General features: G+C 45.9%; 1 protein-coding gene across 2 annotated transcripts in view; it reads left to right on the top strand.

Annotated features, from left to right (window-relative positions):
• The first annotated feature begins 287 nt into the window (after nt 1-287).
• nrp2a (neuropilin 2a) overlaps nt 288-26416 on the top strand; it is a 60803-nt gene continuing 34674 nt past the window's right edge. For both annotated transcript variants that reach the window (XM_085447227.1, XM_085447228.1), the window contains exons 1-3: nt 288-1265; nt 10332-10509; nt 20487-20668. In XM_085447227.1, the coding sequence (XP_085303353.1) occupies nt 1190-1265; nt 10332-10509; nt 20487-20668 (436 nt within the window). In that variant the 5' untranslated portion in view covers nt 288-1189. The remainder of the gene's footprint in view (nt 1266-10331; nt 10510-20486; nt 20669-26416) is intronic.

Here is a 26416-nt window from a genome sequence, read left to right on the forward strand (position 1 = left end):
TCACTCTCTGTGATATATTTTTGATCTTCATCTGCACCCCCGCCTATTTTTTAAACAGCCCCAGGAGAAGCTGTGATCCCCTGGTTTACCATGAGAATGTTTTGTTTTGTTTTGTTTTTTAATCTCGGTCTCATCTGTGGAAGAGTTAATATCTGTGGTGTCTTTTGAAATAGGATGCATCTGTTTATGTGTGTGTGAGTGAGCGAGTGAGGGAGAGCGTGCCCCCCCCCCCCCACACACACACACACACACACATCCTATAACCGGCGATCGACGGGAGGGGGCGGAGCCGAGGCGCCGTGACTGTAACGCGATAGCTGCTCAGCTCAAAAGCGCGATCACTCACACACACAGTGCACACACCTCACAGGCTGGACCCACGCTGCTGTCGGGGCAGAGCGCAGGCTTCACGGAGCCGTTACCAGAGAGAGGAGCGAAGACAGCAGAGAGGAGAGGTGCTGCAGGAGGAGGCACGGCATGTTCGTTGTTTCTGAGGATCCAGAGCGCGCTGCTTTTCATTTATTTCATTACTTTTGTGCCTCGCTGGGAAGCAGCTTCGGACTGGGGTTTACGTGGCTTTGAGAGCTGTTACCGTTGGACTTTTTTTTTTCTTCGGGTTTCTTATAACGCTCCTACCGGAGAACCAGCCAAACCCTCGTGTGCGTAAAATCCGCGAGCGGGAGGACGCAGAGTTATAGGGAGATACCGGGACAGGGAGAGTCCCCCTCATCGGTCAGACGTTGGCGCACCCCGGAGCCTGCTGTCCTGTCCGGACTCTGCGAGGCGCAGATATCCCCTGAAGCCTCCCAGCTGCGGAGCGCACGCAGCACTGATCAAGGAGTTTGTTGATTCACTGTGGGTTTTTTCTTCTTCTTCTTCTTTTGGATGCGGTTTGGTGGCATCGCTCCGCTAAATGGACAGAGTCAAAAGGACAGCGCTTACAAAATATTCAGATTTTTCTCAGTGACAAGTAGTTGGCACACACTTTTCTCCACCAATGGTTTAATAAACACCGTGGGCTTTTTACTACAGCGGTTTAGTTTTCACTGCTGGTCCCAAACGGCTGTGGATTTTTCTTTTTTTTTTTTTTGGAGGAACGGAAGCATTTCAATCCTGCGAGGTGGAAACATTAGATACTTGAAACTATCTACAAGTTTTTTTTGGTTTTTGGTTTTGTGTGTGATTCAACATGGATTTTGTGTTCTCGTTGGTTGGATTCTTAATGGCAGTGTGCCATGTGTCGTTAAGAGTCAGAGGACAAAACGGTGAGTTTTTTTGGTTACTTCTTGATTTTGACGCACTCGTGATCTGAGTCAGCCAAAACAGCCTAATTGACACTAAACGTTGCTCTAAATCACGGGAACGTGTTTTTACTATAAGCACCACATTTAAGTATCATCTTCTCTTGGTCATTGTAATTGCTTTTATCCTTCAAATTCATTTCCAGGTCTCCAAGTCATATGTTTCAAATTATTTCAACACACAAACGCTCCCATGATAAAGCTGTTGATGTTTTATTCCTGCTAAATATGGCAAATACAGCAGCCTGCGGAGGAAAGGCTCTTTATTTGTTTTGTTTTTAAATGTTTAGATCTTATGCACTTGTTTCATCAAAATCATACTAAACATTAAAAACTGAAAGACATGGATGCGTTCATTAAATATTTAGAAAAACGGAAAGTGGAAATTGTTACGCTTAGAATAGTTTGCCGTGAAGCGTGAATGTTAAATTTAAACACGATGTTTATCCAACCCGTTCTCATCAGTTGTTTTCCTTTGATTAATCATCTCTGGATATAAACTAACCCCACGCCTGATTAAAATGCTTTTGCGCACATCGTGATGAAAACGGCTAAAGCTGGGTGAAGAGCCTGCGTCTCACAGAGCCCGTGCGTAAAAGCGTACGAGCTTCAGTTGTGTTGACTAATAGGATCACTATCTTCATCAGCCACCACGAGTCTCTCCTTCAGTATCTCCTCGTGCTCCTCCGGGTTGTCTGGGCAGGGTGAAGCCAAGGCTGAGAGCTCCAGGCGGCGTAGTGGCACACCGCCACCTCTGCGCTCTTAGCCGTCTAAAAGAAAAGAAAAAACCGCAACTAGGAAGATAAGGAGCAGCATAATAGGAGCCAGTTGGTATGGATTTAGAGCCTTGTTTTAAGATACTTAAGTAGTTTACTGTTCAAACAGAAACGGCACTGTGGTATAGCTTAACCACATGAGTCCTTTGTATTCTTCAAAAAAAAAAAAAAAAAAGGGGGGGGGGGGGATAAATTTCAGGTTTCACCATGTGGCATAAAAATCAGGGTGATCGCGATGCGTTCGATCGCCGGCAAATAAATGAGTGGATTACAAATTCACGCGTGCCGTTTCTTTACGCGGACAGAAATTGTGACAGATTTGAAGCTGCTGCCGGTGGTTGTTGTTGGTGGTGAGCAAGGCTTGTCTTACCATACAGAGAAGTGACGCCACTGGTGGGATGACACATGGCCTCACGCTCGGCTCACTCGTTCCTGTCTCGGATTGTTGACGCATTTACGGTGGCACACTTTTTCATATTTATGTGCGCTTTTCTTCGCCGCTGTGGTGATCAGGTGGCATTTCGCAACCCAAAACTGCTTTATGTCTTTCTTTCGCGTGTCTGTGATTCTCAGTGCTGGCTTTTTACTTCTTAATCATCATGCGCTGTAGTAAGATGTACATTTTATGCGATCTGCATAAGTAGTCTACTGGGAGTAGGCGGGCTGGGGAGCTGTCCGTGAGCTCATCATGACTGCTCAGCCTTTACAATACCACCCGCTGGCGTGCCTCAAAACAAAGCCAAGCTCTCTCTTCACTTCATTTGCACCCATCTTCTTTTTTTTTTTTTTTTAAAGCTACTTGTTTTAAATAGGACAGCTATCTCAGACATCCCTCTGAATGTGTGTGTGTTTTTCACTGGCTGCGCATGTACCCGTTGATCAGAGACAGATGTGGGCCTCTTGGCAGTCATCAGGCAGGCAAGAAGCTGGATCCCCCCCTATTCTCTCTCTCCCCTGCCAAGACACTGCACCACATCTCCCTGCCTCTGTACTCCCCTCAAGAGCCACATTACACACAGATGCCAGAGGAAAGAGAGACTGACAGATAACAGAACAGAGACAGAACAGGGAGAAAGCGAGAGCAGCATAAACAGAGAGACAGGGGGAGTGGGAGAAAGACGGTGACTCCAGAGTTTAAGAAAGCACAGAAGAGTGACCGAGCCATAGCACGAAGGCAACAAAGAGGAGGAACGCTCAGAAACCAGATCAGCTGAGTGGATTCTGCATCAAGCGGCATGGTGGAGGAAAAGGACGACATCAAAGTGTGCAGGGGTCAAGAGTCAGATCGCATCCAGGGTTCATGAAGGGACAGCGTCACGTAAAGTGGGATAAAGCCCCAGCCACAGGGGTGAAAATACTATCGCAGAGATCCTCTTGTGAATGTTAAGCACACAGAGTCACGTTAAAGTGTTTCATTTTCTAAAGAGTTGCTGTTTTGTGATGACAGAGTCCATCTGTGCTTCGGCAACTTGATACATTTGCAGCAGCAAAAGGTTTCCCCTAAAATGTAATGTTATGGAACGAGCAGATGCACGCCTGAGGCATCCCAGCCAGGAAACTCTTTTAAGTGTAGAAATCCTACGAGGTGCCAGGGTAAATGATCCACTAAAGATGTTCAGCGCTTGGACAGGTCATGCTGTGGACTTCTGTTTTTTTTTTGTTTTTGTTTTTTGTTTTTGTTTTTTGCTGGTGGCACCTTCACCCTCATTACAAAGCACCATTTTTTGTGTGTGGTTCTTCCTCATGCAGTTTTCTGCTGCAATATTTCTGCACGAAGAAGAGTCACTTCCATTCCACTTGTCCTATAATCACAATAGTTTGACTCGCTGACATGTGCATTAATTACTCCTTACCACAAGCATTAATATTCAAGCCATTAAGCAGCTCATTTGCATGTTTATTGAGCGGGCGGCTGTGCATCCTCTCCATTCATGGTATTGACTTCTTTAGAAGTTGGATTTCTATTATTTAATAATATCAGCTCCAGGGTGAAAAGAACTTAGTAAATTTTATGTTTATGTTATTCATGTTTTTTTCTTTTCTCCCCCTTCACCCCTTTGCCTCTTGTCTTCTCCTCTCGTCTAGGATCCTTTGCATTTCTCTGTACTTTAATCTGAAAAAAGCAAGGTCACCTCTCTTAGCATTCATAGCCAAAGACAAACCCAGCGGCCCGTTCAATACCAGTCAGGTATGAGAGTCACAGGCTCGCACAAAGCCCTTGAACAGCTCACCACACTCAGGGTGAAATTAAATACAAGACCCCCATAAATAAAACAGAGCTGGGTCTTTTCAGTCTGTCGCATTAGCTGCACATGGGGGGGATCTTAGCGGGCGCTCGGGGACTGGGTTTTTAGGTAGGGAGCCATAGGGGGTCAGCTTTGTCAAGAGGCAGGGTGTTTTAGAATCTACTGCAATTCAAACCGCGGGTTCTGAAAAGAAGGAAGCAGTTCAGGAGTGTAAATTTAAAGAGAAGAAACTGCCTTTTTTGTAAGAAGTGTAATTCACCCAAAAAGAGGTTACTTTTTTTTTTTCTTCCTTTTTTTTAAGCAGTCAGTTCCACTGCAAGGTAACACTCTGCAAGGTGGGGGGTAGAGGGTGCTAACAAATCACCAAGACTCCTGCAGCAAAGCTCAATTCTTCACAGCTTTCCCTTGCTGATGTAGGCTCGCTCCACCTTAGACGGGGAAAATCTTTTGTGAAAAGTGCTTCGGTGGTGCAGGTTTGACACTGGCGCGCAGAGCCGAGGGGGTGCACCGGTGGGGGGAGAAGGAGACGTGATACAGTAGCCAGGTAGCGTTTAGGATTAGGCCCACACCATTACCCCCCCCCCCCCCCCTCCACCCACCTCCTGCTGAAGGCACCAGTGACCATCTGTTTACTCGATTGATCCATTGATCCATTGATCGGAATGGCCAGCGCTGTGCATTTAGCTGATTAACGTGGGGCACTTATCCTGTTAGGGAGGGAGGAGTAGAGAAGGAGAAAGAAAAGGGAGGCAAAGAGGATTTGGGGATATTATCTGCTTTTGATGTGGCTTTTGTTAGTTCTTAAAAGAAATAATCCCCCTTTAAACACAGTTAACAGTGTTTAACAAAAAAGCCATTGTCAGCAACTGTTGCGTTTCTTGGAGCCGACTGTTATTTGCTTTTGGTCAGGTTTCACAAGCTCAAATCCACCTAAGCATCAATGCATGCTAGTGACCACTGAAATCAGGCTCAGCTTTCAGCGGAACGCCGTCGTTTAGCTACAGCGTATTTGATTTTAGATGTAAATTTGACGCAGCGTTGTGTAAGTGAGGGGAGAGATTTCTATGCTTGTTTTATGTTCACAAGCACAGACACAGCCCCCCCTGACAGGAACAAGAAAATGTTATGGGCGTCCAATCAGAATGCAGGGAATGAATAAAGGCGTTAAACTGTAATCCTCAGGTTTATTTCTACAGACTCCTCAATCTGAAAGGAAACGACGACAAGAACAGAGCACAAAAAAAGTGAAATGAGTCTCAAATGTCTTTCTGAAATAAAGTTATTGGTTAATTAAACTAATATGAACGTGGAATAAGAAATAAAGAACCAGCTGGATGATAGAAGTGCAACAGTTCTTGTCTCATTATTTTTATATTTCTGGTCTATTAACAATCTTGCTGTTTCCTTGCATGCATACACCTGTACACTTTACCTGCATCACATCCATGGCCAATTTGGACTCACCGATTAGCCTAACATGTGTCTTTTGACTGAGGGGGGGAAGTCGGAGTACCTGGCGAGAGAAAGCATGAGTCTCTCTCTCTTAACGCTTTTATTTTGAATACGGCAACAAGAAACATTTGAAACCAGCATATTGACTAAACTCAACCATCTATGACTGGGTGGGCCACGCTCCCTGCTGCTGAGGCGCACACTGGTTTGACCTAAAAGGTCTTAAAGCAGGTCCCCACCTCTTCATCTCCCTCCCTCCTTTGGCCCAGCCTAGTGTCGAATGGGTGAGATTAAAAGCAGTCAGAGAGACAACCCCATGCTCTTCTCTGAATGTCTGAATGCATGAGTGCTGCCCACTCACTCCCCTCGTATTCCCTCACTCTGGGTGATAGCACTTTTTAATTAAGGTGGGGAAGCGGGGAGGGAGCAGGCGCAAGGGACGGGACGAGAGACACTAGGAATGATGGAGGGATTTATCAGCGCCTCTCCTCGCACTCGCGGCTTATCCCAGAGCGTGACGCCGTGCCTCCCCGATAAGGCAGCTAATAGAAATAAGAGCGGCGGGACGTGCAGCCGAACTCACACATGCTGCAGAAACCTGAGCTAAGACATGCAGACGTATGCACATTTTCTCAGATAATGAAGATAAAGGCAATCGCATTGGGTGCGAAGACGTCTCAGGAGCGACTAAAAAAGAAATGCGCGCTCACACTCACACAAAAGTCATTAATTTCATTGATACAGTCTGCGCTGTGCTTTATGTCTTTTGGATTTCAGTTCCATCCACTCAAAACGCAGCTCTGCAAACATACTCTTAAGACTCACACATGCATAAAAGTGGCATTGTTCATTGTAATAGGGCCTTGGTCCATGCATGGTAGGGACATATGCAGCACTTTGTGTGTGAGTGTTTGTGTGCAGACAGATGGGCTGCTCTAGTAGAAGAGACAGTGTAATTCGTGGAGCTCGCTGGCAGCTCCTGAGTGCTTCCCCTCTGTTACTCATCCAGCACCACAAGTTCTGTTCACACCCAAACATTCTGCTTTAAAGTGAAACACACACACATTTGTACCATATAAGCATCCTCATAATGGCGAGCTATTCAAAAAATTAGAAGAGAATACACACACATCTGTCACTTTCCTTCTTCTATTTAATTTTTTTCTCATCAGCCGCAAACAAACACCCACCAAACTGCACACACGCATGTTTGCCAGTGCATGTGTGTGTGTGTGTGTGTGAGAGACAGAGGTTTCCCCCTGGGGGTCGGGATCTGCAGGACAGCACCGGATAGCAGGCATGTCTTAATGAGGCTCGTCAGGCTCTTTTGCGCTGCACACACGCACCCGCTCCTTTCTCCATCTTTTCTCTCTCCTCCTCGGCTGCCTGTATTTTTTTCCCCTTCCTCATCACCTTTTGTCGCCTCCTCCCTCTCCCCGCGCCTGTCACTCCTCTCCCTCGCTCTTCCCACCTATGTGCTCACCACCGCCCATCATGAATCAACCCAGCCTGCCGCCTTCACCCCCCCTCCGATCAATCTTTCCCCTTCTTTCTCAATCCGTGTTTTATCCATCGCCTCGCCATCAATCCTTCACCCTTCCTCACAACCCTCTGCTCTTCTTCATCCTCTTTCTTCACCCTCATCCTCTCTGTCACATCTCCCATTTTCCTTTCCTACTGTAATCCTTTCACCCCCCCTTCTCTTCCCACTCATTCTGTCATTTCTCCTGCATCCCTCCTCTTCATCCTCCTTTGGAGGCCACTGAATGGGCAGCTCAGAGGAAAAAAAGTGTTGAGGCTGCAGGATTCTCCCCAAACAACTTAATCTGCCGAGGCTCTGCGCGCTGATAGCCTCTTGCACACCGTCCCCTCCATAGGCTTCCCAACAATGACTGTCTGTCTGCACAGCCGCGGCAGATAAAGAGATGTCTGTGCATGTGTGTGTCTATGTGTGTGTGTGTGTGTGTCTCGGTCTTTCTGTCTGTCTTTGTCATTCTTTCCTATCCCTGCTATCTTTTTGAAAAATTTCAGTTAGTGATTTTTTTCCTCCCTCCTGTGATTGACAGGCCCTCTGCGTGTTTTTGGAAGTGAGTTTGTGTGTGTGTGTGGGTGGTCCTTTGAACATTGTGCAGTGGCTCTCTGTGTTTCCGTGTATTTATACGTGCACCTAAACGCGTGGGCGTGCGTTAAAGCATGTATTCCTGTGTGCACTTATGGCTAAAATTGCGTGTGTGTATATTTGTGCAGTAGTTTGTATCTGTGCGTACGCAATGTGGGCGGCTGGAGTCATGCGCTCCCATGAAATCACCGGCAGCTCTGTGTGTGTGCGTGTGCCTGATGTGAGCGTGGGCGTTGCTCCTCTCCAGTAACAAAGTAAGGAAGCCATCGCAGCTCTATCAAATGTCAGAGAATCTAAGTGTGCCTTTTAAGCACAATAGGCGGTGGAAATGTCAACACTTGAAGGGTCTATTACACTTCAAGCCTTTGGTGCTGTTTTTTTCCCCCTTATCTTTCCTTCTGTTTCCTTTATTGGTGCTTTCACAGAAATGTGAAAGAAACAGGCAAAAATATCAACCCATTTATGTCAATAATGGATTCATTCCAGTAGCTGAGTGGTTAAGGCCAACGTTTAGTGACACATTGTTAATGCCATATGATTCATGTTCCTGTCTCAGCTCCTTTCCTTCCTCATATGTATTCCTATGAACGTCCGCTACTGTAGTGAAACAGGATTTGTCTGTTGTTGCGTTCAAAATCGTGTTGGTTATTAAAGATCTCACTGGAGGATCAGCAAACATAAGCTGAACAAGGGATTGCCAAACAGGGATACAGTTAGCCCAGAGTGTACTTCAGGTCCTTCTAGAAGAATTATCTAAATTAACTTTCACCAGGACAAAAAGAACTGAATGGAAAGAATCAGTCAAATCTTAAAGAAACGCTTAACAAGTCATGACTTTTCCCTAAAATACATTTTTAAAGAGTCTATCCTAGTCTATTTTTTTTCTATCCCTTGGAAGATATACTTCTGCGGTTCTTCCATAGATTTCAATTTAGGATTCTTTGTCTCTTTTCACTATCTGAACGTCTCTCTTTGATTATGTCTTTGGTGCTTCTCTCCATAACCAGCAGGCACATGAAAAGATTAGCTCAACTAATAAGAAAATCCAAAAAGAGTAAGAATTGAACCGACCCGAGCAGTAACTTCTTAAAGTAATGGGTAACCGGTAAAAATCAACACAGAAAATAGATAAGTAAATATGAAAGATTATCGTTAGAAGTAAAAGCAAACATGAAATTAAATAAAAGTAAAATGTATGTACAAAGTGTTACAATAGGAAGTTAAAACAATGGATAAAAACGTTAGCTAAAAGTATGGTGAAAAGCTAAAGTTGTTAGCTAGCACTATGCTATCCAAACAGAATTTTAAAAGATTTAACAGGTAAAATTGATCAGTAATCATAAAATAAAACATTAGAACCATTGTGGATGAAAGCAGTTTGGATTAATCTTAGAGCTGTGGTGGTACATCAAATGAAAAAGGTTGGGACCATCTGAGCTAAGCTAGCTCCTGCTGTTGTCGTGGTGCCCCTGTTTTTTTTTTTTTTTCTCTAAAATTGATAATATCTCAAATCTGTTGCAGAGTAAGATTAATAAAGAACCAATATGCACAAGGCTGCCGGGCTTTGTGCGTGGATGTGTGCAGAATACTCATATATGTTTCTTTTGTATGTGCATGTGAGTTTATGTGTTTAGCATGTTTGTGGGAGATAACGGAGAGAGCGAGAGCCGCCGTGGCTCACGGGGCGAAATCAGAGAATGGGGTCTTTTGTTAGCGCGTTAGCTTTTCATTACAGAGTAGGGGTGAACCCCAGAACCTAGCTAGACAGGCCGTCTGCGTGTCACTTCCTGTCTAAGCCTGCAGAGCTACGCTATTGGCAAGCTATTGTTCCTGGGAGAGCGTGATAGGATCAGGGAATGTGTCCTAATGTTTGCAGATTGGCTTGCAGGAGCAACAATTACACTTGGAGAACGCTCCCTATGGGGGAGTAGGGAGATAAGAGCCTGGGTGTGGAAGAGGGTGAAAAAGGCTCGGTGTGTTTCTCTGTGTGTGTGTGTGCGCGCTTTCACCAAATGCAACAGTAATGATCTTTTATTGTTTTAATAGCTTACCCATGTGGCGCTGCTTGCATTGAGAATCCACAATGGAGAAGTTTTTCCAATTTCCTCCTAACTGACAGCCTAAATTGCTTTCTTTTGTTTTACTGTTCATTTGTTGCTCATCACATCTTCATATAGAGAAGCAAGGTAAATGAAGGAGTGCCCACTGAGATGCTGCACTAGGGGAGCGCATCATTTCCTCAATCTTTTTTATTATTTATTTATTATTTTTCAGTGCTTTAAATGAGTCTGCCCCTGCAAATGACGCTGTGAAGAAATGCATCAAATTATGTTTAAAATAAAAACATGCATAAAACATTTTTAACCGCTCCTCTTCGCCTGCTTTATAGTCAGTACCTCCCAGCACCTTCTAACTCACCTTTCTGTCTCTTACACAGCGCCGGAGTGCGGAGGTTTGCTAGATGCCAGCGAGGCCGGTTATATCACCTCCCCTGGCTATCCTCTGGAGTACCCCCCACACCAGAACTGCCACTGGATCATCACGGCGCCAGAGCCCTCGCAGCGCATCGTCCTCAACTTCAACCCCCACTTTGAGATCGAGAGGCTCGACTGCAAGTAAGACGGGAAGGCCGGGGAGGGGGGAAGGAGCTGGATTCGGGTCATATTGGTGCAGTCCATAAAACCCACTCTTTTCTGTCAGGGGAAAATTGGCTTCACCAGTAAGATGGTGTGCTATTATTGTGGCTGAATGATGATTCATGTTGACACGTTCATTAGTATGCTGCGAAAGCATCCGTATCTCAAACAAGTAATTTCCAGTTGAGGCGCACAGATTTTTACATACTGTTATAATTCAGTGCCGGGTGGTTTGGCCCAATTCCAGGCTGCTGAAACGTAATCCACATTTTGACCACAACAGGTCAATCGCAAAGGAAATTTTAATTGCAGATTGCAGGCTTCCTGTGAATAGCAGACCATTAGGTAGACTGTGGTTTTCTTTTTATATTTTCTGACATAATTATTTATTCAGAAAATGGAAAGCACATAAGCTCCATGTAGAAGCACATAACCATTAAACTCATTTTGTCCTGGATGCTAGTCGCCTTCTCCCAGGCAGTTATGGGGGTTAAATTCCTTGCTCAAGGGCACATCAGCTGCAATATCAACCCTCTGTGTTTTAGAGGACAGGAAATGCTGCTCATTTCCACATCCCAAGGTTTTCTGCTTCTTTCACACACTCTTGAATACAGACGAGGAAAAACAGGTCGCAATAAAACAATAAAACCCAAATGGAAAGAATGATTCAGATAGTTTAATAATAAGTTCCTGTGTTATTTCCGCTGGTTAAGCTTTAAAAAACAAGCGTTGTCAGCCAGGATGTATTGGTGTTTTATCCTGCTAAGAACCATATAAGGTGAGGTTTTTAACCTTCTGAAGAACAGCAGACTACTCGGGAAGATTTTTGACAGATGTAAAAATTTGAAATTTACTTTTGAAGGCATCAGCCAGCATTACCCAGACTATAAAGCTCTAATCCCCCCTCCATCTGATAATCAAATGCCAAGCAATATTTGGAAGTCGGCGTCTGCTTTTGGGCAGTAAAGACAGAATGATAAGATAGGATGTAAGAAAATGAATCATGATGTATTTTGAAGTCAGAGATTGGAGGGTGGGCCGAGAGAGAATAAACAGGGGAGGCTTTAAGAAGTAATAGAAGGGAATGAGACCCAGCTGTTTATCTCGATATGAGCGAGTTGGTCAGTTTCCTTTCTCAGAGACATAAATAATCCAAATCATATGGTCTTCTATTGTCTATGACCTCAGAGGAAGACAGTAGCGGGAGGGTGGAAAAAGCTCCCAGTCTCTACTGTTTAATTCAGTTTTATATACAACCAATTTTGGTCAAACGATGAGTCCATTTGGTCAGTTTATCAGTGCACTTTCTCTCTCTTCTCCACTCGGTAAATTGAAGAATTAATAATGGGGTTTTTTTGCATTTATTTTATTTATTTTTTGCATTGTTCGTCTACAAAGTGCTTTGTCTGGCTGGGAGAAGGGAAGAAAAACCAAACCAAAATAAAAAAAACCGTTGCTTTCATGAGCGCATGAATGGCCGCTTTGGTTGGAAAATGTTTTGTAATATTTGACGGGTTCTTTTCGCACGGTAGCGCCGCAACGGCATTGAACTTGAAATGTTATTTTGATGTCGCCGCCTTTGAAACTCCAGGTTTCCGTCGTGTTTTGCACTAAAGCGCCTCTCCGCTTTGACACCAGCATCGCTGTGTCGGCAATGCGGCGTGCCCGCACTTCCTGCTGGACTGGTAGAGAGGGAGGGAGGGATGCCTCAGCTGTTGATAAGCAGTGTGTCAGGCAGTTTCTCACAGCCCAAGGCATGCAGGGCAGGAGGAGGCTGAGGGAGGAGGAAGAGAAACTGAAATACCCCCTTCTTCTACTTCTTCTTTTTTTTCCCTTCGGTACAGACAATCTTATTAGGATGGGGTTTTTTTTAACTTTTTTTTTTAACACACGCCTGAAGGGGACAAGGCCTCGGCGTGCCCTCTAACACACACTCCCACTCAGTCTCCCTTCATCCTGTATGTATGAGTGTGTGAGTGTGAGTGGGCGTTTATGAGTGAGTAACTGTGCAAGCACGTTTTGCAAGTTTGCACGGTTAGCATCCCTCTCTATCCATCACACCTCTGGTGACCCCCACCCCCCAGTTTGGAAAGAAATAGGGAATATTGCCAACATGTTTTTATGCATCACCTTGAACACCAGTGTGCCCTTCTGTGTTTTGTAGAGAACCCTTTAAGGCACAGAAAACAGCAAAATAGGGCTTGATAATCCTCCTCTCTCCATCCCGTGTTATGCTTTTCTTTTTTTTTTCTTTTTTACACGGATTGATCCAGGCCCTGTAGCGCTGTTACGGGTTGCTTCCTTTTCTTGCCTGTATGATTAGGCATGGCGGTGTGAGAGAGTGAGCAGAGAGGAGATTTTTGCATGTTTTCACGGTCCTCTCTGCGAGGTTAGGGCAAGGGGAGCCAGAGGGCTTTCCAGGAGGAGGGAAGGGCTCGGTATCTCGGCCGGGGCTGAAAATCTGCGTGACAGGTGGGATTACAGAGATGGCAGAGCAGAAAACCGAAGCGGTGTTACCTGAAAGACGCAGGGCTGTGGTGTCTGGACTGCTGATCATGGAAGCACGCAGGAAACGGGGGGAAAATGGTCACATGAAAGGCTGAACATATGTTTTTGGATATGCTTATAAAGCACGCATGCACGTGCGCTATTAAGCATGCAACCTGTCGGTGTAAAAGTGCTCATCAGTCATCACCTCACCACCGCCACCCCCACCCCATACCAAGGCACTTTAGGCCTTTATAAAACTGAGAAAAGTGCTTGGTCAGCTCAGGCAAGGCTTCTGAACGCTAATATCCCCTGCCAGCTGGTGATTTTCCCTCGGCGGGTTCAAACAGTCAGTACTCGTGCGATGTAACGAAGCCAAACACCGGCTCGACTGCAGCAATCAAATCGTGAGCCTTATGCAGGCGCTCCATGTCTGAGGTGGCACTTTAATTCAGGATTTCATTTCAGGGGGAGTCCGGCCATGTGCCAAATAGCTCTTACCTCCAGGCTGCCAGCCGATTGATGCGAACTAAATGTAATAAAGGCTAGATGAAATATCAGGCCCATATCTCTAATGCAATCTGCCATCACCAAGCCCCAGGATGCTACCTAGTGATATACCAGGAGTCGAGGAAGGGGAGAGAGAGAGTTTCTCTCCAGCTCTCTTTCTCGACGTCTCCCTCCTCCGATTTTTTCCTTCCCTCCATCTCTCCCTTTGTTCTTCCTCTCTCCCTCTCGCTCCCGCTCAAGGAGGTGTTTTATTTTTATGCACTTGAATTAAACATTGAAACGGGTGGGTGCACGCGCACACACAGACACACACACAGACACAAAAACAGTCATTCAAGAAGATCCATTTCTTGCACTTTTTCCCGGTTTTTATTTTCTCACTTTTATTTGGTTATTTGTTATTGAATGCAGTCTGCCTGAGGTGGAAAGATTTTATTATATAACTTTATAACTCTTCAGACACACAGCTAGACACCCCCCACACCCATCCCCACCCCCCGGGGCTTGTGACATGTCTGGCCACAGCGAGAAGTGCCACCAACACACGTACCAGCTCTGTGTTTCTATGCATGATATCGCCTTTTTGCTAGAGCTCGAGGGAGGGGTGGGATCAATGTCTGTATTCCGCTTGTAATGGGAAATCTATAAATGATCAGCAATACCAGAGGGGAAGGAAAGTAAAGAAGGCGCAAAAAGGGAAAGGGAAGGATGATGGCTGAGGATGAAAGGAAGGACAGACGAGCTCCCAGAGGTCATGGCTAAAGGAGGGAGTTGTTCCAGGATCACATCTGTCAACATCTGGCATTTGGCCTACAGTTAGGACACAATCATGGTCATCAGCGTCCAGCAGTCAACACAGCTGCCGGGATTTAATGATGATATAATGGCTAACTGGTACAATTAACCGTAAAAACCCAGCATGTGATTAGGATAGCCCGGTGCAGCTGCAGCACTGTTGTCTCTGTATTCATCTGTCACAAATGTAATCAGAGTTGATGAACTACGCCGCGGCGCGAGGAAAGCACAACGTTCAACATGCTTCGATAGAGGTGAAACGCGTCCAGCGAGAGTCAGCAGGGTCACGGCTTCAGTGCAGACAGCGTTTATAGTTTGATGCTTCCGATCGATGCTGCACTAGAAGGTCTGGGGCTGAGCCTAGACGGTCTGTGGTCAGTGGTTTGGCCCGAGTCATCTGTAAGCATGAACTCGTGATGGACAGCAAGGGGGAGGGCGGCGAGGCATGAGGAGATGAGAAGGAGAAGTGCTGTTTGTTTTTTGGAGGGGGCTAGATTGAAGATGGCAGGCCCCCGCGGATCTGCTGGGATTTCGCTCGCAGCATCTAGTTAATATTTCAGAGGCACTTATGGCTTATTAGAGTCCCCTTTGCGGGTGGGAGGGAGTGTGTGTTCAGATATGTGAATATCTGGGTGTGTGTGCCTTTGCTTAATTTCTGCCTCTGCTTGTGTAAATCGCGGCGAGGTGGACGAAAGAAAGCCAAAGACAGCGCCTCATTGTTTACTGGATGGGGGTCTTGAGGTTTCTGTGAGCTCTGAGAAGTAGAAAAAACGGGTGGAGAAACACAGGCAACAGGAAGGGGGGAAATCATTTCAGCCGACGGCCCCGAGTGTCTGAGGGTACGGCCAAGTTTGATTTCCTGATGCTCGAGAACAGCTGTTCCCCTTTTACCAGCATAAACAAAATAAATCAAGGAGACAGTGACGCACCCGTGGCAAATTACGTGTTGATCTCTTACATAGTGCTGAAGTTCCCAGAGAATGCTTTGTGTAGGCACTGAGAATAAACTAAATGAAACACATACACAAAGCTAGCTCTTTTACAGAAGGGTGGTTAGATGAGAACTCATGTGCTGATTTCACAAAAGATGCAGGAGGACGGTACCAGCAAGGACTGTAAATGTATATAGCAGATCCCTAAAGGGGAATGACAGGACTGACTGCACATTATTGCATAGTGACCACTAGCAGGGTTAGTAAGGCCACAGAGGCATAAAAGGCCTATAAATATATAAGCAAGCAGTGCTCTGCAAAAAGACTTAACACCTAACAAAGGCTTGCAACCTCATATCTCTCCACAAGCTCCTGCTTAGAAGATCTGCCTAAATGAACACATCAAGATTAATGTTGGCTTTGAGAAGTTCCCAGATTTCACAGTAACACCTGCTAAATGATGGGCGATGATAGCGAATACGGCGGACCGTCGACTCTTCGCGAGGTAGGTTGTTAAATCTGCCCCTTCACATAAATAGTGCTCATTCTACTACTCTCCTCTAGTAAGGCCAAAAGGTGCCATACAAGCACAGCTCGCATTGTTTAATGGGACTGATTATTGTCAAATATGTGACAATAAATAAATCTTTGCTACGTAAACCTCATAAAGGATGTAATTTAGATAAAGTGTCATCATGTATAGTAATCTTCCAGAGCAGCTTCATTGTTTACGATACCGTCAGCACCCAATTTGGCATCTCTTAAAAGAAACCAGTACTGCTCGTACCAGTTTCGTCTTTAGTGGTTTCTCGATTTTTTTGTAGCCTATTTTTACAGTTTCTGCTGTGTGTGGTGTGTATGTATACTCGCTTTGGGCCTGCGTTTGGTTGTACTGAGGCACTGCTGCCTGCAGGAAATGTCCCCGGTCCCCAGCAAACAGCAAAATGTGTGAAAGGCACAGGGGTGTCGTGATATATGAGATCAGAGGAAGAGAAGACGTGTCTGGGCTGGTGCAGAATTACTGGCCTTTAAGGGTTTTTAGTTTCTTTAACCTTCTCCCTCTGTTCCAGCTATATTCTATAGGGGAAATGAGGGAGGTCGAAACTGCTGCCCCCCATAATGGTTCCCTAACACAGGGCTGGTCGTGCAGACCTAGACAGACCACCAGACAGACGGAAAGTTGAGGATGGATGGTGTCAGACAGAAAGGCGGAGTTTGAATCAAAACAATTCCTAGAGGAATCTGGATCTGGATGGGGGCTTTCTGCTTCCGTGTGTGTGTGAGAGAGCGGGATGCGGCGCTAATGCGTACCTTCATGGGCGCAGATGTGCGAGTGCGCATGTGCAAATGATTTATGTGTGTGTCTGCGCAGTGTCCTGGAATGCAATCAAGTGTGTTCTTGGGAGAGACAGACAGTGGGCTCTCACACGTCAGGTCCTCATGCAAGTATTCATCAGAGCCTGGGGAGAGGCTGAGCGAACAGGTCAATAATCACATCTGAGGAACACTCACTCACTGACGCTAATCCACGACAGGAGAGAGGGAGAGGGGAGGGAAGGATAGAGACCCACTCCAAAATCAATTAAAACCTAATTAGGCTCTCAGCTCCTTCGCGGGCCTTTTATCCTCGGCGTTGGTGATGCAGCATCGACTGTGTACGCGCACGCATGTGCTTGTCTATGCGGCATGTGTCTGTGTACGCGTCTGTCTTTGTGTGTTTGTTGGCACATGTTTTGAGTGTGTGTTTTCCCTAAAGCATGTGTCAGTAACAGCCCTAAGCAGGCGTACTTAAGGGTTGGCCGCGGCTCTCACAGACTCACAGTTGGAGCCTGCCACTAAAGCCTCTACGATCGCCTCTGTAATGCAGGATTACAACCAAGACACGTATAAGAGTATTGGACAACAGCTTCTTTACTTACTAGGAGGAGAGCTCTTCAGGCCTTCTTTTGTGCAGATTGGCTTGAGCCCCAGTCGTCATCACAAGCTTAGACTGGAGGAGCGTGCAGGAAGACTGAAACATGTCGCAGTGCACCTTTGAAACTTTAAGATTTATGAATTTTTAAAAAAATAACAATAAAAATTGGTAAGAGAGAGGCAGAGAGAGTGAAACTGTTGAAACCGGTTCAGGAGGTGTAGCAATATCAGGCTATCATGCTATTTAGCCTAAGGCTGCTTTCACACCAGCCGTGTTTGGTTGGTTTAAATTAGACTCTGGTTCACCTGTGCAGAAGTGGACACAGTAATTCCACTCAAGTTCAGACCAAAACCGAGACCCTTTGGAGGAGGTGGTCTTGGTGGGGTTCTAAATTAACTCCAGAGCAGTTTGTTCGTGGCATGAATGTGATCGCACCTCAATCCAACCAAGCTAACAGGTGTGTCAGTACAGTTTTAGCTAAACACCTTCCTGTAGGTAACATAGCTGTGTGAAAAGTTCTGCGGAAGCCAACAACTAGCCTTGAAATGAACATAATGAAAAAGCTGCAAGTCCACAAACCCATCAACTGGCTGCGACCAGAGTAAACGGATCAGGCTTCAGAAACTGTGTCTTGCAGTTTCCCCCTAATCCAACTCTGGCACTGTTTTCGTTAAACCCTCCTTTGCCTCATATATAAACCTTCTTACCTTCATCTCGGCTTTAAAATATTCTCTGAAACCATGACCTGAAAATCTTCCCAAGGCCAAATCAAACCTGAGATTCCTTTATTTCCCAAAGTGCATGTCCTTTGTACTCTTTTTTTTTTTTTTTTTGGTTTAATTAACTCGCCTCGTCCTGTACGTTCTTTTTGTTGGTCAGATGCTTTCATGTGGCGATATTGCAGGCTCATTGCAGCATTTTCACACTTCGAGCCTCACCTGTGCATGTACCACTCTGACCTAGATTAATATGGTTGGGATTATCCCTCCATCAGCAGTCTTAGCTTGAATGCTCTGTATAGGAATCAATACACTGCAGGAATGCGATAGCCAAAAAAGAGGCTTAGTGACTCTACTTAATCCAGGTTTTATTCCAAGCAGGCAGCACAAAAGCAGTCTTAGTGCTGAGATTCCACAAAGAAACACAGCCTTGAGCTGATTGGTTTGTCTCATCTCTTCTGAACGCTTTTCATTGTAGAGAAGTCGCGGGGGGTAAAGCGCTTACCTGTTCGGGACATTGGCGAGATGCTGGGTTTGAAGGCGGCTCCAAAACCCGGAGTCATCTGCGACGATTTTTTAACATCAAACAACCCGTCACGCTAATTAGCGAGACAACAGCAGCCCTGTTGTTTTGTGACAGCTTTGTTACACAAACTAATTGAAGCAAGTGCGTTTTGCATGCCTGTATGTTTGAAGGGTGTAGCTGCAGGACGCCTGCAGCAATGCAGTCAGCTACATTGGGAAACCCAGTGTTTTGTGTTTAGTGTGTGTGTGTGGTAAAGACACTTGTAGAGAGAAACACGATTGAGTATCATGATAGATTATAAAATTACAAGGAAATTATTCACAGTTGCAACAACTTGCAATGCAATAACAACACAAATCTTGTACTCATACAGCAGCAAAACAAGCTCATGCTTAAGAGAATATAAGAGATAGAAAAGTGCAGATTCCTCTCAGACACTATTTGGATGAAAATGATTGAAACTTGCTTTAAAACAGTAATCCAGCACTGAGTTAGAAACAAGCAAAAATCACGGAGATTTCCACACCTTCCAGTATTCACACAACCCAAAATTACTATCCTGAAACCTGGTGATTCACTTTCAGCTCCAAAACATGAACTAGCTCCATCTTTATCATATCAGCAGAGCTATGATATAATTTAATGATGGCTGTCCAAGGCAGGGCTGTGTTTTCATACACTGCGTAGTATTCGCTAGCCGTTAAGGGAGCTAAGGAGACCAAATTAGTCTACCATTCATAGACTTTTTTTGCCTACATGAATATCAATGAAAAATCTTTACATCCATATTTTATGTGTGTTATCTCTTACAGGCTACATAGCTGCATTAAACTTTGTGTCCTTGTGGAAAACAAGTGCAAAAGTGGAAATTTGGAAAACTTTGATGCTGTAAAATCCATCCATGTAGTATTTTCCTTAAAGGGAAACAGATACTAAATATCAGCCTGCAGCTGTGGTGCATCTGCAAGCCACTTTGCAACCCACCTCCAAGCCGGCTTCTTCTTTCATCCTATACCCCACATGATCATCGCGGTGGGTCTTGTTGCTCCCAGGACAGACGGATGGAAATAACAATCTTCTTTTGACTGAACTCTGTGACTCTGTGTCGCCGCTTATGTCTAATAATGGCACAGGAGTGACACTCGGGGTTAATTTTGGATCAATCGGTTGGGCTGCCTCTTTGTGTGTGTTTTTCACACACACACACACACACACACACACACACACACACACACACACACACACACACACACACACACACACACACACACACACACACACACGCGTAGTAGCCTGCCAGTTGAGAATTTGCTTTTATCATTCAGGGTCAGTTAGCTAGTCAAAGGTCAAAATGAGCCAAGAGCTCAAGCATGTGTAAGCTAATAAGCAAGGTGCCTGTGCATTTCTTTGGACCAATTTTACTCTCTGCTCCTTCACCTTAATGTCATCATCCCCCCCAGCCTTCACTGTTTTACTATTTCATGAGCTCCTGCCTATTTTTGCGCCTCTTATTAACAAATCCATCCATTTGCCCCAGTCTTCACCCTCAGATTGCAGCCACTTGTTCAATTACGTTCTGCTCAAACGCAGCCCTCTCTTCATTTTCTTTCCTGTTATCCAAGATTTGGTAAAATGGCGGGAGCTAACCTCGAGCTGATGTCAGAGGGATCTGAGCTTGTTGTCTCAAGCAGAACTGGGTCATAAGAGCTAAATTTATTGAATACAGCTGAGGGGAAGCAGCACATATGAGGTGTGGCAGAGATGTTTATTTGTGTCTTGAAGTTGTGTTGTGCTATTTCGCTCTGTGTATTCTGTCCTGAGGCTGAACTCTGACGGTAAATAGATCCACACCTGTCTGTTTTTTATTAGCTGTGCCGATTGCATAACCCCATAACTATCTACATTTATCTCCCCTCTACATTTCTCCTTTTATCTCTTTACCTTTCTTAATCCCTTCCTGATGCATTAAACTCTGAGTATGCTGCATCCTAGGATTTTTTTAAGGAATGCTTTTAAGAGAACATTTTAACATAACAGGAAAGAATCTAATTCATTTCTCTTATTCTTTTCAGATACGACTTCATAGAGATCCGCGATGGAACTTCAGAGACGGCCGATGTTTTGGGGCGGCACTGCAGCAACATCGCCCCAGGGCCAATTATCTCATCTGGGCCATCCCTCCAAATCAGATTTGTCTCTGACTACGCCCATCAGGGAGCCGGCTTCTCTTTGCGCTACGAGATATTCAAAACAGGTAAGGAAGCATTAACGGGTTGTGTCAACAACGCCACACAGTTCATCGTGTTTTTTCTTAATTTTCTTGTTTTTCTGCAGATATTTTTGGGCAATTCAAGCAATATTTTATATTACATGAAAAGCAAAACAAACAACAACAAAAAACAAAACAAAACAGTGTGCATCATTTTGTTACAGTTTATGTGTGGGACATGTTTCATCAAACGTAAGGCTCCCCTTTTCAAAAACACTCAAGTTAATGGTTTTTTGTCATCATGCGCCTCCTTCGCCTTCATGTTAGCGGCCCAAAACCCGCAATCACTCATCCCATCACTTTCCCAGTAATTTACTTCAGCAGAGGGGACCGGGAATGCAGGCAAAACTTACAGAGCGAGGAAAAAACAACAACTTTTAAGTTGCCTCAAAGCACGTGAGGAATGCGTTCTTATATGAAGCAAGAATACACTTCCTCCGGGGCCGTTAGGAAGACTGGGGTGTGGGAAGGGTTATTGTGGGATGATGGAAAATGGAAAGAGCTCTGAGGCTACTTGGGAGTTTGACTTAAGGTCAAAGGTTTATGAGCGGAGGCAGAGGCGAGGAGAGTGATGGGGACGAGCGTGTGGCGAAATGGAATTTTCTCAAAAGTCGTCAAAGTGCACGAGGTGAAGTGCGCTTTGCGGGCAAGGTTGAAGTATTGTTTTAGTGGCACTTGTGTGTTTGTGTGTGTGAGTTATAGTGGGAGGAGGTGAGGTGAATTGGTCAGGTGGCCTCGGGGGGAACAAGATTTATGTACGAGTTGCCAGCGTATTGTCTCTGCAGCAGTTAAAGGTAACTCCTGATTTGGGTCTGGAAATGCTTTTCAATTTAACACCGCGAAAACAGAAAGAATTCGTTAATTCACCTCCCACCTTTGAAGAAATGTCCCTGGCTTTGTGTCAAATGAGTGTGACCCAAATTTGATGTTACCGAGGACACCGAGCTCAGACCCTGGCGGTATAACTGACTGCATCTGTCTCACGCATAGATGGATCGAAGGCTGGTGGATTGTGGTGGAGGGGGGATGCGGTTGCCGTGCATTTAACAAGATCCTGGTATAAATACAGGGGTGTAAGAGCTGGTGTCACTGTGCGAGCACATGTAGGTGTCTGCTGGCTGCATGTGTGGGTGGTTCCACTCAGCTTGTTGTGCGAGATTCTGTCTGGCTCTATGTATGTTTGTATGTGGAGGCGGGAAGAGAGACCCGTATGTTTGTGTGTGTGTGAGACAGAGAGGTAGAGAGAGAGGGACAAACTGAGAGGGAAAATGATTGGGGTTAAGGGAGACAAACTGACAAAGAAGGAGTGAGTCAGAGAGTGGAAATGAATTCAGGATGCGTGATTGAGGCCATGTGTTAATTACGGCGTTCCCAGCGCCTGCACGCTCTCTCATCATGGCTGTTTGTCTTACCGTGGCAGGCCCGGGCCCTCTAAACAGCTTACAACTTCTGACGGGTACACAGAGATCCGAGGCTGAGATGTGTTTACTTACTAGAGGAGAAGTGGCAATTGTGCAAGTGTTATTTTTAATATTCTTAACGGATTTAGGCGTTGTGCATTTTTGCGCGCTTTTATTTTTGGGAGGTGATGGAGAAATGAATTTTAGTCCAGTCTGTTTTAATGTAGCTGCACAAAACTCAGTTTGTGTGTACAGTGTCGAGGTTGGGAGGTTGTGTTTATGGGTCTGTGTGTGTTTTTAAAGGGTGTGTCCTGACAGATAGAAATCTGTGCAAACAGCTGGGAGACGTGTGTGTTTGTGTGCGTGTCTTCAGCTTCCTCCCCATCTTAAACAGACAGCTGAGGCTGACCCCACCACACTGTGGTCTGGAAGTCAGACAATGCAGGTCTGGTTTTGACTCTGTCCGTGTGTGTGTGTGTGTGTGTGTGTGTGTGTGTTTGAGATATCCTGCCCTGCTTTCTCTGCATTGGACTAATGATACTGTGGCTTGTTTTTGTTTTGTTCATTCAACCTTATTACATAAGCAGTGACTGTAGCTACTCCAGGGGTTTTTTGAATTGGACAAGCAATCTGTTTGTGCCACTGTGTGTGTTTGTGTGTGGTTTATGTGTGTGTAAGTGGCGTGGTACAGCACAGTTAGAGCTAATCACTTTCAGCGTTGAGGATCACAAGTCGACCTTTGGCTCTACATCCGTCCCAAATAACCCTTCACCCTTCGGTTCACGTCCTAAGAAGAGCCAGGGTCTTCCATCTATCCCTCAGTCCACTATACTCATGCACACACGCACGCACACATACAGTGCACAAACGCCTTAATCCTACTGTACAGTGAAAGTGCACAGCCCCCCTCCCTTCCCCCTTATTGTTGTGGCCTACTTTGGTCCTACTCATGCGTGCTTAACCCTTTATACAGCCCTGACTACCACCCCACACAAAGTCACGTGCTGCTGATGCTGTTACCACGGCTACAAGGGGAAGACTTATGATGGAAGCCCCCATTTCACCCTTCCCCAAAGCCCACCAGTAGCTCAGTGGGGGCAGAAAAACAGTGGCAGCCAATCCAGTGTTAAGATGGGAGCATAGAGAACCTTGGGGCATTGGGTCTCCTCCATGACCGCTGCTGACCGCTTCTGTGGCATCTGGGGGTTTGGGTGGTGGTGGAAGAGGGCGCAGCCTACGGCAGGGACCCCCGCCCAAGTACCAGACATAACACACTGGCCTTGCGTGTCTCTCTGATGCTATCATGCTGATTGGACGCGTCAGTGATGGCTGTTACGGCTGATTGCAACTTGTTTATTCCTGAAAAACCCATGAGCCCCATCCCACTGCCGAAATCACGCTCACGTAATTAACCGGCAAAAGGTGAATTAAAGTCATGAATAAATAAATCGAGCACAAAAAAAAAACAAGAGCGCTTAAGACTGATCGGCGATGAGGAAAAACGCGTACCCGGAATGAAATAACGAGACATTATCAGCAACCGCGTGAACGGCTTTGATCACAAACAGCAGGAGGGCTTTTTTTGGCATCTGCATTTTTTTGTATGTGTGTGTGTGCTGAAGATGAAAAACAATTGATAATGGTAATTCATTTAACAACAACAACACAACAGAGGCATCAGTCTAAGGAGAAACATTCCTCTCGAATTGTCTCTCCGGATATATAAAAGTGTCAAACCACAGCATGCCAAGAATGCTGTTTCTCCTTTTCTTGGGTCTTCCAGTTGTTCACAGTGTTGTTGTTGTTGTTTTTGTTTTTGTTGTTGTGGGTTTTCAACCCTTCCCCCCACACCCTTGTGTAGCGTGCCCCTTCCGCTACACATCTACACAGGCATGCACGTACACCGCCCTTCCCCAGATGCCTCGGGAGAGATTTTCTTCAATGGAAACCGTGAGCCGAACTCAAGCGTGGGGAGGTTACACGAGAGATCTGCTCGCGACTGTATACGAGGAGTGAGCTGTATGTCAGGCGGAGACAGGCAGGTGAGAGAGAGGAGGGTGAGGCAGGTTTTGATGTGCGGCAGACGCAGAGGTGAGCCCTCAGCTAGAGTTGTATGTCGACGCCAGGCGAGACAGAGGATTGAAAGAGTGAATGAACACAGGCCCGGCGCGTCGCTGGGTGGAGGAGGAGAGGAAAGGGGTTGCCCTGACACAACGTGTGGAGCTGCCGCTACTACATCAGGCACTCATGTGCAAGAATCGAGTGGTTTCTACCCAGCAACTCGCCCTCTTACCCCCACCCCACCTCCAATCACACTGACACACACTCTCACTCACTCACACTATGACCTCCCGCTCCTTGCCAGAAGACAGCTCTCGCCAAATGGCAGCTCATGGTGCGATGCAAGCACCAGACAGGCACGTGTGTGTGCGCAGGCATGTGTGTGTGTTTTTAAGACATGAGGGGGTGACAGAGGGAGGTAGAAAGGGGCGAGGGGGACTTGTTTTTGGCGTGTTCATACACTGTGAGCTAATGAGCAGTGACGCAAAGAGAAGGTGCATATGCGCACACTCGGCAGAGCATCGGCACGTGACGTCGCGCGAGGGCGACAGCTCCTCGAGTAACAGACAAGGCGTGTTTGGATGGGCGGTGGAGTCAAGCTGCGCTCAGATTGAAGATTTCACCAGCAGGACTCCGCAGACTTGCTTTGCACTGTGACCCAGTGAGAAACAAGGCCAGTGTGTTACTGGGTCTCACACATGCAGACACACACCTTCAAGCACGCACACACTGAGGGAAAACAGGCAGCAAGAAACGGGTCGTGTGAGCAAAAACGTACATGCAAAGAGGAGCATTCGCAGGAGATGTGACTCATGCGTACTGCGCAGTTCATTTGCTGTCGTTATGATCGCATTACAGACACATGGAGATTGATGCTGCTTACTCCTACATTATAACTGTACACTTAACACACAGAGCTGAGGTCAGTGGTTGAAGGGATGGGGAGATCTTGGCTGTAAATTACCCTCACATTTCAGCATCCCTACTTCTGTGTGTGTGTTTGTGTGTGCGTACAGGCAGCCAGGCAACTGATCCACGGGTGTTTTGATGTAACGGTGTGTGTGGGAGTCGACACAAGGGGTTGAATGCCTGCTTTTAACGCGTGGGGGGGAAGATTCATACATTTTTTTTTGTCAACATCTCAACTGTCAACTGTGACATGAATGTATTGGTGCCAGGTAAATCAATAGGAAGATATATGCATCATTGCACTCAGCTATATATGTAAGCACTTTTTTTTTTTAAATGTGAGGCTTTGGCAGGAAATGAGAGAAAACGGGGTATAAAGAATCTCTCACAAAATGGGGAATACAAATAGAGATATGGTATACGTCTCCTGGGTTTTCCTCCCTCTGTCTCTATGCTGATTAGGGTCAGCTCTCTGCCATTACCAAGTGTAGACACCGGGAGGGGGGGGGTCAGAGCAGCACAGTCGACCCCTCAGCTTTTCATAGGGCCGCCTGATAATAAGAACCGGTGCCTCCGAGGAATGCTGCCGAAGGAATGTTCCACTAACGCGTCTGTGCTCCTAAACGCCGCCTCTACGAATATGAATCTGGTTATCAAACGCAGCCCTGGCAGCTCCCTGAGACAGTGCAGTGCTTGCCTGGATGCGGCGCCGCTTTCCCAGGTTTGAAATCCACCAGATGCCTCCTCCCGTGAGCCTCTTCAACCTGACCTCCCAGCTTTCCAGTGGAGTCAACGATGGGAAAAATGCTTCTAGCTTAGGCTTGTTTTTCCTTGCTGGTAGTGACCGACCAGGCGCATTTGTCTGGGAAAGGAAACTGAAGTTAAATGCGTCTTTAAATGAATTTACCTTCAACGAGTCATTTCAGCAGGAGAGAAGTAGCAAAAAGAAAAAAAACACACAATGTCCAGTTTAAGTGCGCTTTAGTTCTAGAGGAAGAGCTGCGATTTGTCCCACGTATCTTTGCAGCGTTGCCACATGAGGATGTGTGTGTGTCCGGTGAGCATGAAAATAGAAATGCATAAAGATGTACGACTGAACGGAGCCTGCATTGTAAAGATAGAACTATTTAAAGGGTGAGCGAACTCAGGCTCGGAAAATAAACACAGCTTATGAATGAGGCAGCGCGTGTGACATTTGTGTGAAGACCTGTCTATTTGCCGTGTGTGTGTGTGCTGGATTGTCAGCTCTCTCCCGCCTCATTGATGTGCCGGTCCATAAACACTCGGCCGTGACTCAGGCTGCCCAGTGGACCGCGGAGCAGTGGCTGATGGGTAGATGATCTGAGCCACACAGCTGCTGCCG

Source organism: Copadichromis virginalis, linkage group LG23, assembly GCF_057382275.1.
Source record: "Copadichromis virginalis isolate Kocher_CV1m ecotype Utaka linkage group LG23, C_Virginalis_male_GT1.1, whole genome shotgun sequence".
NCBI lineage: Eukaryota > Metazoa > Chordata > Actinopteri > Cichliformes > Cichlidae > Copadichromis > Copadichromis virginalis.